The following is a 16776-nucleotide window of genomic DNA, read 5'->3' on the forward strand; positions in this document are numbered from 1 at the left end:
GAATGCAGCATTTTCTCATTGTTGAATTCCACAGACTCTCCAATCTATGTAAACCTTTTGGGCCATGTTTGGCCTTGTCAACTGCTGAATTAAACAAGTTATGCTACTAATCTATTGTAGAGATCAATTCTGTGAGTTTTTGAAAGCATGCAACAATGATTTTCTAAACGCGGTTGTTGAAAATTAGAAAGGGGAATTTCAATTTAACCTTCGTCATGAGACATTCAAATAGTGGAATCTTGAGGCATGCACAAGTCCAGTGCCTTGCTCATGTGCACATGAGCATTGCTCTGGAGGTGAACTGGTACAGCTTCATCGGCAGTTTTGGTTGGGACCCTTCTGGTATCCCACTTCCAAGTTAAATGGTTTTATCCAGCCATTCATTTTCTTGCAGGTCAGCGGGAGCCCATCTCAGATGACTTGGTGAGAGGCAGGGAACAGGGTTGCCATGGCCAACTATTCACACCAAGATACAATTTAGTTATTAACCCAGTGGTTCACAAACTTTTTTTTTTTTTTTTTTTGCCGAACATAATTTGGAGATTTAGGAATTATATTATTACGTTTTTTTTTTCCTAGGAATACACAAAGGCTTAGCTTGTAATAATCACTGAAATGGTCACTTTTACAGTTCAAAATGTTCACTCGTGAGTTTATCAAGCCAATCAAAAAAAATATATATTTTTTCCTGCTAATATTTAACTTCATTTTATTTAACGCGTCAGTAGCTGGTCTGGGATTGTGTGCTCGGTAGTAAAATGAACTCCCTCATCTTCCTCTCTTTTGCCTGGCAGCTCCATCCTCAGCAGCCTTCTACCAATATACTCACTCTCTTGCCTCTTGAGATGTCTGAACCATCAGAGTCTGCTCTCTCTGACCTTGTCTCCTAAACATCCAACTTATCCCTCTAATTAGCTCATTTCTAATTCCTATCCAACATGCTCACTCCTATAGAGAACCTCAACATCTTTATCTCTGCCACCTGTTGTCTTTTCAGTGCCAGAGTTTCTAATCATTACGTCATGGCTGGCATCCACACTGTCGTAGAAACTTTGCCCTTCATCCTAGCAGAGACTCTTCTGTCAGATAAGACACCTTCCGCCAGCTGTTCCAACCTGGTTGGACCTTTTTCATCTCTTCCTTACCACACACAATTGCTCTGGATTGTTGACCCCAAGTATTTGAAGTCGTCCACCCTCGCTATCTCTTCTCCCTGTAGCCTCACTCTTCCCCCTCCACTTTTCTCATTCACGCACATATATTCTGTTTTACTTCGGCTAATCTTCATTCCTCTCCTTTCCAATGCGTACCTCCATCTTTCTAATTGTTCCTCCACCTGCTTCTTGCTTTCACTGCAGATCACAATATCATCTGCGAACATCATGGTCCAAGGGGATTCCAGCCTAACCTCATCTGTCAGCCTATCCATTACATCATCAACCTCAAAGTATTCTTTCCATCTATTTAGCACACTACTGGCACCACTCAACACATTTCCATCTCTATCCTTAATCACCCTTACCTGTTGCACATCTTTCCCATCTCTATCCCTTTGTCTGGCCAACCTGTAGAGATCCTTTTCTCCTTCTTTCGTGTCCAACCTAGTGTACATGTCTTCATATGCCTCTTGTTTAGCCTTTGCCACCTCTCCCTTTGCCCTACGTCGCATCTCGATGTACTCCTTTCGCCTCTCCTCAGTCCTCTCAGTATCCCACTTCTTCTTCGCTAATCTCTTTCCTTGTATGACTCCCTGTATTTTGGGGTTCCACCACCAAGTCGCCTTCTCTTTCCTTCTAGAAGACACATCAAGTACCTTGGCTGTAATAGTCCAGTGTCCGGGAGGTCCTCCTGTCCATTGAGCCTGTCTAACCTCTTTACGAAAGGCTGTACAACATTCCTCGTTTGTCAGCTTCCACCGCATTGTTCTCTGCTCTACCTTTGTCTTAATCTTCCTCCCCACCACCACAGTCATTCTACACACCACCATCCTATGCTGTTGAGCTTCACTCTCCCCTACCACTACTTTACAGTCAGTAACCTCCTTCAGATTATATCGTCTGCACAAAATATAATCCACCCGCGTGCTTCTACCTCCTTGTAGGTCACCCTACGTTCGTGCCTCTTCTGGGGAAAAAAAGTATTCACGACTGCCATTTCCATCCTTTTTGCAAAGTCCGCCACTATCTGTCCCTTAAACTTCCTTTCCTGGATGCCGTACTTTGTCCATTACAATCTGCACCAATCACAACGTGCTCTCTGTCTGGGATGCTCAGAACTACTTCATCTAGTTTCTTCCTGAATTTCTCTTTCAACCCTCGGTCACATTCTACCTGTGGGGCATAACCCCTACTCCATTTCTCTTCCCATCTGCTCCATGGTAAAATAAGTTTAACCCTGCTCCTAAACTTCTATCCTTACTACCTTTCCACCTGCTGTCTTTTTGCACAATATTTGCACACTGACATTAACACACTTTTTATTTAGATAGATTTTACATCTTGCACGTCTTATAAGGAATCGTCCCGATAAACAGAAATGTCTCTTGTTCTTTGTTCTTGTTGCTATGTTGTTCCAGCGCCGACTGCTGGAGGAAAAAATCCTTGAGTATTTGTACACACAGGGCCATTAAATCTGATTCTGATATCAACCTTTCTCCTTATCGTCATGTCAACCAACTCATGAGCTTTTCCTCTCATAGTCCCAACATTCAAACTCCCTACACAGTTGTAGGCTCTGTGCATTCTCTTCTTCTTCTTCCGACGAATCCGGTTTCCTCCTCCTCTTCATCTTCAATCCACAGTAGCTGAACTTCCACCGATGCACTGCAGGCTAATGGTGCCAGGGGCGGAGGTTGTTTACATGGGCCATGAGTTATCCGTTATGGGATTGTTTAGATGAACTACATAATTTTGGTTTGGCACAGTTTTACACCAGATGCCCTTCCTGACGCAGCCCTCTGCATTTTCCCGGGCTTGGGGCTGGCCTACAGATTGCAATGGCTTGTGCCCCCATAAGGCATAGCTCCATCTGCAAAGTGTAATTTAAAATGAAAAATATTCATGGTAGCCCTGTGGTGCCACCACCACCCTGGAGGGGTTGTGCCCCACAGTTCGAAAACAACTGAATTAAAACCTAACATGCCTGTTTCGGAATGTGAGGAAAGCATTACCCAAGCATGAGGAGAACACAACACAACACAACATTGGAAGGCCAGAGCTGAGAGAACTCTCATCCAGATGTTAACCACTATTTCAGTCATATTCCTAATTTGTATGTATTTGAACTGTTTCACAAATAATTTACCTTACATTTGCTTCACCTTATTTCTAACCTTGTATGTTTCACTTTGTGAAAATACTTATTTTTATGTACTAGAAAAAGAAAAAATATGTGAATAATTGATGGCTTCTTGAAAAGGGATCTGTAATTTCATATAGATGCCACATAATAGGGACAAAAATAATAAAACGGAGAAGATCGTAAAGCAGCAATACAATGCAGCTAGTGTGTACACAATCATACCCACATTAGATAAAAACAACTATTCAGTAGTTCATTATTCAAAGCAAAAATACCTTTACATAAGACTCATAATTAATATTACCTTACTAGTGTTAACAGGCTTCCATTTGGGCATATAAACGTGTGTGAGTATACTTTACATAACGTTATCAAGATGTTAATTGTTTTGGCATCTACATACAATAATGTTTGCAGATACTAGTTTGTTATAACAGCAAAGTAGATTGTACAGGTTAATAGAAGTTGCATCTCTAAAGTAACAAACGTAGTTTTTCCACTTTTGACTCCACTAGGTGCAGTCAAAAACTTTAAACAAATCTTAAAAAAAAAAAAAAAAAAAAAAACTACTAACACTTAAACCTAAAAGCTATGCCAGGATTCCACCAGATGGCAGCAAAATTCTACTGTAATTCCATTGGCCCAAGCGCAAAAGTAGCGAATAGCAGCTGGCTGGTTACCACATCTGCCTCACAGTTTTAAGGACCGGGGTCAAATCTGTCTTCGCCTGTGTGTAGTTTACACATTCTCCCGTTTCTTGCTTGGGTTTTCTCCAGATACTCCTGTGTCCTCACACGTCGCAAAACCATGCACGGTAGGTTAATTGAGTCCTCTCAATTGTCTGTAGGTGGGAATGTATGTGCCCTGTGATTGGCTGAAGACCAGTTCAGAGTTGTACAGCACCTCTTGCCCAGGTTCCAGCACGTTGACACCCTAGTGAGCATAAGTGGTATGGGAAAATGAATAAATGAACTAGATTTTCAACGAGCAATGGAAGAAAAAACGGCGAATACTCACATTTTTATACGTGGGTGTTCACTTTAAAATACGTGCCTTGACTCAACAATTTTGGCACCCTGCCATTGGCTACCTGAAACAAGAAGTGAATCTTGCCCACGTTCGCCACGTCTACGTCAAAACTCAAAAGCCCTTCCTGATAAAGGTTAACTTAACATGCTCGTTTTGCCGTGTATGAACAACGTTATTGATTTAGTTTCCCCACAAGCTGCGTAAAAATGGTTCAATCTGCCGTCCAGCAGCTGCTAGCTAAGCATTCAGGCTTGCGGGCTTTCCCAACTGTGGTGTGCGCCTCATTGAGGAAGACAAGCCCCGATGCCACTTGATGCTGAATTGAAGGATGCATTTTATTACCATAGTGTACTTTTGAAATGTCCATAGCCAGTGATCTCAATAATTTTTTAGAAACAAAAAACTTGCAATTAAAAGTATTATCTCAAATCATTCAGCCTACCCCTGATTGATGACTCGGTAGTTTTAGTTGGGGCCACATTGTTAAAGCTTAGTTCCTAGTGACAAGCACCGGGTTAGTGTGGTTAAAGATTTAGCCACATAAATACACAATGTTGTGGGTAACATTCACACGTGTTGCTCAGAGCCAAAGCGCCATAGGCTAGGAGGTTTCATGACGCTGTGCCAACCCTGAGTATTTACCTCATGACATTCTCAAGGTATTGCAATGATATCGCTATATCCACTTAAGTACTGTAAAAACAAAAATTATATTTTTCACACATTATCAATTAATCCTTTCATCTTGTGTTATGACCTTTGGTTCCGTGTTAAGACTTCTCGATGTGGTTCCCCCAGCTCGTCCCGTTCCCAAGACCAGTGCAAACACCAATGGAGTAAAATTAAGCAGTAGTACAAAACCTCAGAGTGGAGAATTGCTCAACAAAACAACTTTTATATATTCCCCAAACATTACCTAATAACCGAAAGCAAACAAACAAGTGACACGTTGTTACCAAAAGCTGTAAAAAGCATAAACAGGAAAAAGAATCAAATCAACAGGGCCACTTCAGCCTTGCTGAACAAAAGCTTGCATTATAACACTACAAAATTACCCTCCATCACTCTGCGACACGGAATTACAGTGGAGGTGCAAAGTGCTTTCTGAATACTGCACAGCTGTCAAATGTTAATCAATCAATTATTATATCAAATCTATCCAAATGTTCACTTCCTGTCCGGTGTCAACACAGCACAAGTCACTAATCATCGCCTTCATGTCAGTGAATCAGCTTCACTTTAGAGAAGTTTCGCTTTCATGAAGCGAGGGCAAGAAATAGTTAACGGGAGAAAGACTGGGATGCTAGCATAATTGCTAAGCTGTCATGACAAGTGACATGCCAAACACCAAAATAACTGTTTGGGTAATTGTGTACACTTGTTATAATGGAGAGGACTCAACTTCTAAATAGCAGGCCGAGTGAGAAAGGAATACACAACCTCTGACAGCCACACAGGAGGACGCTGTCTGAAACGTATATGGCCAGAGAGCAGGGGCCTATGAGGTTAAAAGTATACTATTCTAAATAAATATTCATAATATACGATAGCCTTTATCTGTCCCACTATGGGTAACTTTGCATGTTATTGACCATACATCAACGGTTCAATCTAATCGATCAACAATATAATTTTGCTTGTTTGTAAAGACGAGTGCTGCTTTTCATATTCTGACATTTAAGATTTGATTCATCTGATTTAGAAGTTTTTTTGTTTTTTTTTTAACTACAATTGAAAATAGAATTGCTAAGGTGGGAGCTTAGGTTAATACCAGGTGCTGGGGTTGGCCAATCATCTGCTCCCCTAAAAACACAAGGATTACAGAAACGGTAATTGTGGCCCATGTGTGTCATAAGGCACTAACTAACTAACTCTGGCTTTATCCCACATCGCCACAATGTACTTTGTAACTGAATACTCTGAATGAAGTGATTGGCTAGCAGTCAAGAATGTACCCGCCGTTTGGCAAAAGTCAGTTGGGATCGACTCAAACTCACTGTTGGTACTAATAAGGGCAACAACTATAGAAAATGAGTGGATCCTCTTAAGAAATGCCCTTTTCCACTGAAAAACAAGAATCAGATTGTTTTGAGGCAATAATAGCACGAGTGCTTCTCTCTGTATTGAAGAGTTCAGATGCAAAAGCAGATATATCAATTTTTGTTGTTTCCATCGATTCTTGCGTTTGAACTCTACATTTACTTTTGTTCATCTTTCTTTCCGCTTATCCTCACTAGCGCCTATCCCAGCTATCTTTAGGCAAGAGGCAGGGTAAATCCATTACTAGTCGCCAGCCAATTGCAGGGCACATACAAACAAAGAACCATTCACACTCAGATTCATATCTACAGGCAATTTAGAGTCTTTAATTAACTTACCCAGCATGTTTTGGGGATGTGGGAGGAAAGCAGAAAACCCACACAGGCACGGATAGCACCTCCAAAACTCCACACAGGTGAGGCCAGGATTTGAACCCCGGTTCTCAGAACTGTGAGGTAGATGTGCTTACCAGTCTTCACTGTCATGTGAATGTTCACTGAGTTTCAGAAAAACCTCCACCAGAGGGCAAAATTTAATTGTCAGATGTTGTTTTTGCTGCTCTGCTCATTCACTAATTTCTTACTTTTCCTCACTCACACAAGGCACCTCTGTTACGCAACTAAGAGAAACCGTAATGCAGAAGTTGAACCTTCCTCAGCTGGGGAAGGAGTTTGAGCCCAAAGCAACTACGTAATGAGACACAACTCCAGGCTCTGCAGACTTGTATCTCATTAACAAAACCTCTCTAACTACTCTTGCTGACCACTAAAAAAAAAGTCTGTCTACCTGTAATACAGAATTCTTTTCTGTTAGTAGTTTTTCCTGTTGCCATTTATGAAGGTGAGGGAGCAATGGGGGACAATCACGTCATCGTACCTCTGAGATCCAGATGACAACCTCATTGAAGTGTCCAATTATCACCAAGAAACATGATGAGAATTTTAATGAGGTCCTCTTGTTGCTGTTTTTTTTCTGTTTTGAAAAATATGCAACTTTAAAACTGAGCAGGGGGCCAATAATACAATTGACTATCAGTTGTACTAATGTGTGCAGTTCACTGCAGAAAGTGTTTTGTTTGTCAAACTTGGCAGTTTTACTCCGACTAAACAGTGTATGTGAAAATGCCAATCTTATTGCGAGCCAGTGCACTACCCTTGTGAGGATTAATTTAATTTCTTAAAAGCACATTTGCAAAGCATTTATAGTTTAAATGAGATTGGCCAGCACGACTGATTCTTAAGGATGTAGATTTGACATGGCAGTACAAAGTCCATGAAGTCTGACAAAAATGTGCATCCGAAACAAAGTCCGCATCACTGCAGACGCTGCACCGATCTGTCTGCCGGTCTCCCGCTCCATTCTCCCCTCACTTGTGAACAAGACCCCAAGATACTTGAACTCCACTTGGGGCAGGATCTCATCCCTGACCCGGAGACTGCACGCCACCCTTTTTCGACTGAGGATCATGGTCTCTGATTTGTAGGTGTTGTTTCTCATCCCAGGTGCTTCACACTCTGCTGCGAACTGCTCTAGTGACAAAAATGTCACGTAAGCCATATATGCTGGAAGTAGTGCATGGGAAAGCACAGCTCACCTGCAGCGCAAGATGGCCAATATAGATGACTTGTGTGTAGATTTTCACATGAAAAAAAAGCAAATCTAACTTCTAACATGGATGAATGAACCTGCAAAGTGACTTTCATCAAGACATCATGCGGCCTGACGCCATGTGGCAAGTGATTTTGCGGAAGTAAAGGGAGAGTGGCTGAAGGCATTATTTAATAATTTTTATTAATATAAAAAGTTTTTTTCAATAATTCATTTTTTGGGATAAACTGAAGTATATATACGATATTGTAACATTCTATGTGCATGTAGATATGTCACTATTTTTATTTCTACATCACCAAGTATGTACTTTTGATGCATACTTGTTCACAAGACTCCATGGGTGAGTTGCTATGAGCTATAATCGTGTATTTTCACTGCAGTTCTGAGAGAAGCGGGGTACAGTCATTCAGTTTTTCCATCTCTTGCACTGTTTGAATCACCCTCTCAACTTTGTCTTGGGGAAAAACAGCCCCTGCGTTATTCCTGAACTTCTTTCGCAAGCTCTCATCGGTCAGTGGTTTGCGCCAATGACCATAAAATGTGTCGCAGCGACCTCTCAGAATGTCCCCCCCGACAAGTACTACTTGGACTTCACCGTACATGTGATCGAAGTTGGCAGGGTTGTCATCGGGATGCTCCACGCGGACACGCCTCAGCAACTGGATGAGCTCAGCACGGGCCATGGCTGCAGGGCTGAAGGACTCCACGGTTACTTCGCCGTCCAGGAGAGCACTGCAAGCGTTGAACTGGAAAGAATGGCGGGCCTGGTGGTGCGACTCTGGGAAAGCCCTGTTGATGTATTTTGAGTTGGGAACTCTGAGGAGGATGGCCTGAATGTGAGCCGAAGACACAGTGTCAGGACCAAAACCCACAAGGTCCTTGTGCACTGAGGCCGCAGCGTCTGCCACCCAGTGCATGCCCAGATGTGCAGGGAAGCGCTTGAAAGCTATATCCTGCTCCTCTAGCAAGAATACATGGTCGCCATCCTTGGGTGATTTCAAATGCTGTGGGTTGTAGTCTTTGTAGAAAGCACTGAAACCAGCAACCCCTTCCACAGCATCAAGGACAAGCTGGCTTGCCTCAAGTCCTTGAGAGGCCAGTATAGCGGCCTCTAGCCCCAGACGGGAGGCATTGCCTACGTGCATGGGTTTGGACTGAGTTGCAGCATTAGCCATCGGGGCTCCGGAGAGAGATGCAGCAACGGCTAAGGCGTGACTGCACTCGGACGGAGTCAGCGACAAGAGTCTAGCACAGGCTGCTGCACTTCCCATCGTCCCCACCACACTGGGAGGGTGAAATCTGGTGAGGGTAGACGCACAAATACAAGCATGTTTGTATTTCTGCCCAAAGCAGAACTCCATATTTACTGTAAGTGTGCAACGGTTGGCACGGCTTGTGGTCATTGGGTGATATTTTGTAAACCACCATATAACACTTTGCACTGTGATGCCATTGCAAACAACACTACAGAGGTCATCATACCGAATAATGACCTACAGTATTCTTCTGTTTTTGCTGTGTAAAATGCCTCCCCCATGAAACATGCAGTACTTTTTATGATGGTGCAAAACCTTCCAAAACAGCTGTTATCCGTTTTGAGCCAATGCACCTTTACTCTCACCTCTTGGGGATGTTACAGGCCTCATTAGAGAACCTCATGAGTCGTCCCTGGATCTCAATGCCAACATTGAAGGCCAGCAGGAAGTCCAGGCCACTGGGTTTGCCGTTGGCAGGCATCATGTCGCTGAGAGCCAGCACAGCGGGAAGCACTGCTCCCGAGGGATGAGTGGCAGGGTGCCAGGTATCATCAAAGTCCATGGCGTGAGTCTGTATCAAAGGAGAAAATCATCAAATACTTCTCAAATCTCCGGTGCCTTTATCAGAGTGTGGAGAAAACTTGAATCGTAGGGGAAAATAGTGGCTGTAATTGTTAACTTAGGTTTCTGGTGGATTAGTCAGGAAGCCAAGGAGTTTTTGTCGGTTTAAAGGTTGGAAATTGAGTTAAGTGAAGTCATGGGGGCTTCTGTTAGTAGTTTTCCTCCTAGACTGTCCCATCTATTGATGTAAAATGTTTCAGTTTAGTTGGAGGTCTGGTGTTTTGGAACGTGTCGAATGTTTTTGTGCTGTCGTAGCTGGCTGCGCTCACCGCCACTCCGTTGACAAAAGCTGCCAGTGTTGGCGAGAGCTTGGTGCCCTCGTGTCCGTAGACAGAGCTGACGTCATGACGGGCGTACATGAGCTGGGGCAGTAGGATGGAGTCAGGTAAACACTTAGCATCATTATCGTCACAAAGAAAACACACACAAGATTTCATTTGGCTCATCACTCCTCAGTTGCTTAATATGGTTCATTGACATGGCCGTGACATTTATTACAAACAATATAATAACTAAGGATTACCCTGACTCATATGTCTGCATGCTGCCTTATTATAGATAAGACATCAATAAAAATGTTCAATTGTCTTTTTTTTTTTTTTCCTTTTTCCGCAGCCTCACCTGGGAGTGCCGGAGTACCAGTTGAAAGACATCCGTTGTGCTGCCAAGGAGACCAACTCCAATACTGTCCAGCAACATCCTCTTACTGCGATGAAGGACCACAGGGGACAAGTGTTGTGGCTTCACTTCACTGATGAACTTTCCAAACGTCCCCGTGACCGTGTCCTCACGGGCGGGGTATTTCAGGACTACATGAGGTAAAAAAAAAAAAAAAAGAGGAGAAAAAGGGGACTGTAGTGGGGAAATTAAAAAGAGGGCTTTGGACAAAGTCGCAAAGAAGCTTTGTTGCTATGACTTTACCCTCCATTACAGACTTTTGCAGTCCTCTGACAGCCCACATTGGTCTGACGGCTTTCTGCAGCGGTGAATATATTTTTTCACATGGATTTCATTTCTGTCAGCTGTTGACTTATAATAACTCCGCTGCTTGGATGTTAAACAGGTGAGTAAATGTCATTTGTGCCACATACACGCAAACGAGAGTTGGATAAGAAGTCTTGAGATAGCAAACGAAATAGTGTATAAGCAGATGAAACCAGTAGTTTTGCCATTCCTAACAAAACAATTATTGTATGTATATATAGAAATACTGTATGTCTGAATGTGTACCTGTAAGATGGAGCTCATGGTTTTAGTCAGTTCTGTCTTCCAAGTTTCTTCTTGATCCAGCAGCTCTGTAGTCAGCAGATTAGGAGTGATACTGATGTTGTCCAGGTGGAGCAGGGACCAGCCTTATATAGTCCAGGACTTACATTACTGATGAAGGTGGAACAAGGACCATCATGTATTTTCCACAACATCATATTATCTGGTAAAGGAAGGACTTTCCAGAGTGTGCATGTCATCATTATTGTCATCAACAACACCTTCTTCAGACGAATTGAGTTACATGACTTCATGTCCCGGGTAGCACAGAGTACAGGATTGATTGCGTTGAGAATTTTTGGCCATCCCACCCACCCTCAGGAAGCTATTTATCCGTGGCCGGGAGAATGTCAACATTTCACCAGACCATCTTCAAAAGGTAGGACCTTATCAACTCTTAAATTTTAGGCATAAATTCAATGTTTTATTGAATGACCACATTATGCCATGTGTGGTAACTTTCTTCACTGTGACAGAATGATTCCTTGACAGGAATTCCCAACTGAGAAACAGTGCTTGTTTAATTGGAAGATTTTACTCAACTTATCATTTTAAGCAATTTAAATCAATTGATTGATGCAATATAAATAAGGTTGAATTTTTTGTTTGTTTGTCCACGTTGTGTGTTGTTATTTGTAGTATAGAGCTCACTGTTGTTATGAAATTGGTTAGTCCTGTACAACCAGAATGCAGTTTCAGAAATCTGTAGTTTAAATGACAAAGAGTCTTATGCCTAATAATAAAGTGTCTTGATACACTGCTTTATGTACCGATTGACAAACAATACATTTTGACCGATAAATTCTTTGCTACTCCCCCCCCACCCCATCTCAACAGATCATATCAATCATGATGAAAACGGATGGTTTTCCAGCTAGTTTCTACAGTGAGCCGGGTGTTTTAGGCCTGCTATCAAATGGAATTTGTGCATTCCTTGAACTTCTCCTGAACGTCAGTACAGTGTACTCTGGCATTTCACCACATGGAGTGGAGAACATACTTGCAGGTAAAACCGTGAGTTCGTGTCTAGACAAATGGTGGTGTTATGTAAACTGTCCCAACTCATGGGAACTGAATTGTTTTTTTTAGGTGTGCACCTCATCCTGATTGGTGGCATCTGTCAACTGGTGGCAGGCCTGCTGTCCTTCCGAAAATACGATCACTTGAGTGGCACTGCCTTTGTCGGCTATGCCTCTCTTTGGGGAAGTTATGGTGCCTCCCGGATCTACTTTGGTGTGTTATCCAGGACCCCCTCTGTGCCACAGCCAATAGCAGACAACATGTCTCTCTCTGTCAACATGACACAATTGAGAACAACAACGGAAATCCCACTTTGCCATCTATGCCTGTCCCTCAAAGAGTCTGTTATTGCTGGTCTAGTCCCGTATATCCTCCTCTCTGCTCTCCTTGCCTTTTGCTCAGCCACAGTCAACTATATTATGCCTTTTGTTTATGCAGCCATCTCAGCAACTTTAGTTTTTGAAGCAGCAGCTCTCGTGTCAGGTTCTTGGGCTCTTCTGGCATCCGGGATTCTTGAGTTGGTCATCATGATCTTTGCCATTTATGGCTCAGCGGCACTGCTCATAAAAGGTCTGACTCAACGTCTAGTCATCAAAGGCTTCGGGACACCTATCTTTAATGTCCTCCTGCTTGGTACTACCAGTTCAGCCAATGCCCAGAGCCCTGGCGCAGAAAAGTGCAAAAACACAAAGTACGCAGAACCCATGGCCTTAGGTTTTTTCTGTGACACAGTAGCACCATTTATCCTTGCATTTTACAGCTTTGGGTTCATAAAATCTTTTGGTTTGGGAGTTGCCTGGGTGTCAATAATCACAGGTGCACAGCTTTTCTCTAGCTACTATTCCCATCTACGCGAAGACTCCTACCATACGACTAAGTTTGGTTTTCATGCCACATATTGGTTGGTCAAGGCTTGGGATGAATTTGTGGCATCTACTCTGATTGTGGAAGAGACCAACGTCACCTCAGGGAGAGACCCAATGGTAGGAAACTGGTTCTTTGTGGTTGGAGCCCTGGTGCTTTGTTGTGGAAGCCTAAACATGGATGTTCTGGAACTCATCCACAACATGCTGTTTTTCCTGCTCACCATCTCAACAAACCCTCAGATCTCCCCTAATCACTATAACATATTTTTTGGTACCACGTGTAGCATGTTTATTGGCACCTCGTTGTATGGTACCATCTCTCGCCTCATCAACAGTACTGCAGAGAAGTCACTTATCATTGTTGGACCACAGCCTATCTCCACCGTCCATCTGAAGAGGATTTTGAACTGGAGCAGGTCCAAACAAGGCAAACAAGAATTATCGTCCGATGCTGAACAAGTATCAGATGCCCTCTTTTACTTATCAAATGGGGTTGCGGGTCTGTCGGCTCTCCATACAAGTGTACACAGCAGAAATCCTTCATTCCTCCATCTGAATGTCCCTTGGGTCCTCATCCCTGGAGCTGTCATCCAGGCTTATGTCAGTCGGTTGAAAGTCACAGGAGAAAAACAGTTTGGCCCTCTCATTGCGTCAATCTATGCAGCACTATGGGCGATGTGGACCTGTTTTAGATTTGCAGGTATGTTGTTCCAAACAACTGGTGAACTTGCCAATATTCCCATTTCTTGCCACCAATTCTGATCCCAACTTTTGACTTTCTAGGTTCCCTACTTCATCTTTCCACACAAGTCGCTTATGATTTTGCTGTGGGAGCTATCGCTTTCCTAGTTATCAACTCATTCCTCTTATTCAGTGGTAAGAAAATTATTTTGAGGAGTATAAGAACAACATCAGGCAGTAATTGTAATTTTTTCCATTTATGTTAGCGACGTACAAAAACCTGGTCCTGCTGTTGCTAACAGCAACCATGGAGATGGTCCTTGTTTGTTTTCTTCTTTCAACTCTGCAGCGATTGCCATTCCAACTAGAAAGTGAGTAAAAAAAAAAGTCTTAAATATTAATTAAACACTACTATTCATTCATTGATCTTCCATACCGGTTATTCTCATGATGAATTTTATAAAGATTTTGCTTTTTTGCAGTGGCCATGCTTGCACTCTTTTCTATCATTTGTGCATATGGAGCAATGTCATCATTAATAAACAGCATATTTTCCCAGAGATTACTACCTTTGGGCCCACCATTATTAAAGGCACAGTATTCCAGATTGGTTCTAGTTTCTTTCTTTAGATGCTGCATTACAAATGATTTCATTTTCTTAAGAAAAATGTCTGTATTTTGACTAAGAAGCAAGTGAAGCAGGAAACTGTGCCTGAGCTCCCGTGCCCTGTGGCAGACTCCCGCCTCACCTCTGGGCTTTTGAATATTGCCAGCATTCTAGAAAAGGGGGGAGTATGTGGTATTCCCACAGACACTGTGTATGCTTTGGCTGCATCCTGCAAGAACCCGCAGGCTATTGACAAAATCTACAACATCAAGGTACAAATGAAAAACGATGAGTTGTTCAAATTTAATCTTCATCAAGCATTTTCCAATTCCTCATAAAGATAGTCATTATTTTCATGACATTTTAGGACCGACCAGCAGAGAAGCCCATTTGTATTTGCATTTCTAGTCTGAAGCAGCTGGTGGAAGCCAAACCACCCTTCAGTCCTCTGCTATGGGAGTTTATGCGGAACGTGTATCCAGGAGGCATCAGCTGCATCGTGAGCAAAGGAGACTGGCTCTTCAAACTGGGTAAATTTGTAAAACAACCCACAAGTGTTCATCTTAGCATTCAGTCGTCCTCCCATTTATTAAAAGTTTGTTCCACGAAGGGGTAGGACCAGCATATGATCGCCTTGGCACCAGGGAGAGCATCATGATCCGAGTTCCTGACCACACTGTGACCTGCCTTCTCTGTAATATCACTGGACCCCTCGCTATTACTTCGGCCAATCCCAGTGGAGAACCAGACAGCACCCACCACAGCATGGTTATCGAGTAAGCCGTACGGATGTATAGACGTTGCTTTGTGCAAGTTCATGTTCAAACTCTGCTCTTCGTTTTGTCTCAGCCGGCTGGGCCACAAAATCCAGGGTGTTCTGTGTGATGGGGAGACTAATGAAGTTGTTGCCTCTACAGTGGTGAACTGCCTAAAGATCAATGAGGGTACAATGTAGATTTGTCTCACTTTGTCTTTATTACCATGGCAATTTGAACGAACCTCTCCTTTTCAATACACAGGGGCCATCACCATCCTCAGGGAAGGCTGCGTCCCTGCAGTAAAAGTCAGAGAAATTTTTAATAGAGTTAAAAGCACAATGGCCTGATGATTGGTTGGGAATGGCCGAACCAGGGGCCCCCCAAATGCTCAGAGCCCCGGGACTGTTGTATCCTCCCTTGTCCCCCCACTGTTAGACACCCCAGGACAAGTGTATCCAGCTTGCTATTGAATCTACATCTGATTGGTGTGTTGTAAAAGCAGTGTTTTAAAATGTGTCCTGTAATCTTGTTGATGACCAGATCTTATGGTGTGTTTAATGTGTCTTTAATTCTTTCCTTCTTGTGCAATTGAGCATTTGTTTTTCCTGGTGTGTCACGTGAACTGTATCTGAAACGACATGGAATAAAATAAATTATGACCTGTTATGTGTAATGGGTGTTAAATATGAGGAAACAAAGTACTTTGAGGCTCTTGACAAGGATTTCAATGATGTGACTGATGTGAGTTACATCAGATGAGAAAGTTAATTTTCATGGTTTGCCTTTGCCAATTCAGTACCATACATGAACTCCATTCAACTATTTTCCATACTGGTTATTCTCACTAGGGTCACAGCCTATCCCAGGTATCTTTGAGAACCGGAGCACAACCAGAGCAAACCAGAAGACACATTTGAAAAAACAACCATTCACACCTTCAGACAAAGTCTTTAACAAAGTCTCATGCATGTTTTAGGAGGAAAACTGGAGAACCTGGTCTTCAGTCACACAGGTAAGAGTCAACATGACATAATTGCTACACACACAAGGCTGGATTTGATTCAGGTCCTCAAAACTATGAGGTCAATGTGCTAACCAGTCACCCTTCTTTCTGCTGAGAAAGTAAATGCATTTTTTGGGGGGTTGTGTGATCTATGATGTGTAATTCAATTGAAACTCAAACTTGTGCCACAAACACCTTGAAACTAATTCCTGGTTTGAGTACCTTTTGCTTTTATGGCACCATATATTTTGGGGTAGGAGTCTCTCAGCTTGAAATATCTTGACCTTACTTTTGATTCCAAATGTATCAGATTGCAAGACCTTTTGTGTAAAAACCTTTCAGTTGGGGCTTAGCTGGGCCATTACAAATCTTCATTTTTTTCTTTAATAAAGCAATTCATATGTTACTTTGGATGGATGCTTCTTCATTATGATGAAAACAACCCTGTGTCACCAGAAGCCACCGTACCACAGGGAAAAGTAATGCTCGCAATATCATTCTTTTCAGCTTGTTTGACATGGAACTGGGTTTTAACCAAGGTATAGATACTTATGAATCATTCCCAATACACCAGTGAAATGGTACAAACCCCACAGGCATCATATCACAAATAATAACACAAAACAGTAAAAGAAGGACACATTTTAGACTTGTGGTAAACCCAAAACGTGCCAGTGGAATAGTCATGCTGCCTTATCAGCATCTTGATATGGCTCAC

The 16776-nt window shown here is 42.6% G+C and overlaps 2 protein-coding genes and 1 long non-coding RNA gene across 3 annotated transcripts; 2 read left to right on the forward strand and 1 right to left on the reverse strand.

Annotated features, from left to right (window-relative positions):
- Positions 1-278: 278 nt before the first annotated feature.
- Positions 279-7138, forward strand: glod5 (glyoxalase domain containing 5). Its single transcript, XM_061835679.1, is given in 4 exon segments — positions 279-304; positions 1777-1872; positions 2240-2255; positions 7010-7138. Coding segments are annotated over 4 exon segments (267 nt in total).
- Positions 7139-8351: 1213 nt separating this feature from the next.
- irg1l (immunoresponsive gene 1, like) lies at positions 8352-11149 on the reverse strand. The gene is made up of 6 exons (XM_061835524.1): positions 11088-11149; positions 10779-10833; positions 10479-10666; positions 10127-10219; positions 9602-9807; positions 8352-9279 (listed from the first exon to the last, which is right to left on the reverse strand). The coding sequence occupies exons 1-6, from the start codon at positions 11103-11105 to the stop codon at positions 8352-8354; spliced, it is 1488 nt and encodes a 495-aa protein (XP_061691508.1). The 5' UTR covers positions 11106-11149.
- Positions 11150-15011: 3862 nt separating this feature from the next.
- Positions 15012-15452, forward strand: LOC133508497 (uncharacterized). Its single transcript, XR_009797075.1, has 3 exons — positions 15012-15073; positions 15147-15241; positions 15317-15452. It is a non-coding gene; the product is annotated as an uncharacterized LOC133508497 (long non-coding RNA).
- Positions 15453-16776: the final 1324 nt, after the last annotated feature.

The sequence above is a fragment of the Syngnathoides biaculeatus genome, chromosome 11, assembly GCF_019802595.1.
Source record: "Syngnathoides biaculeatus isolate LvHL_M chromosome 11, ASM1980259v1, whole genome shotgun sequence".
Lineage (NCBI taxonomy): Eukaryota > Metazoa > Chordata > Actinopteri > Syngnathiformes > Syngnathidae > Syngnathoides > Syngnathoides biaculeatus.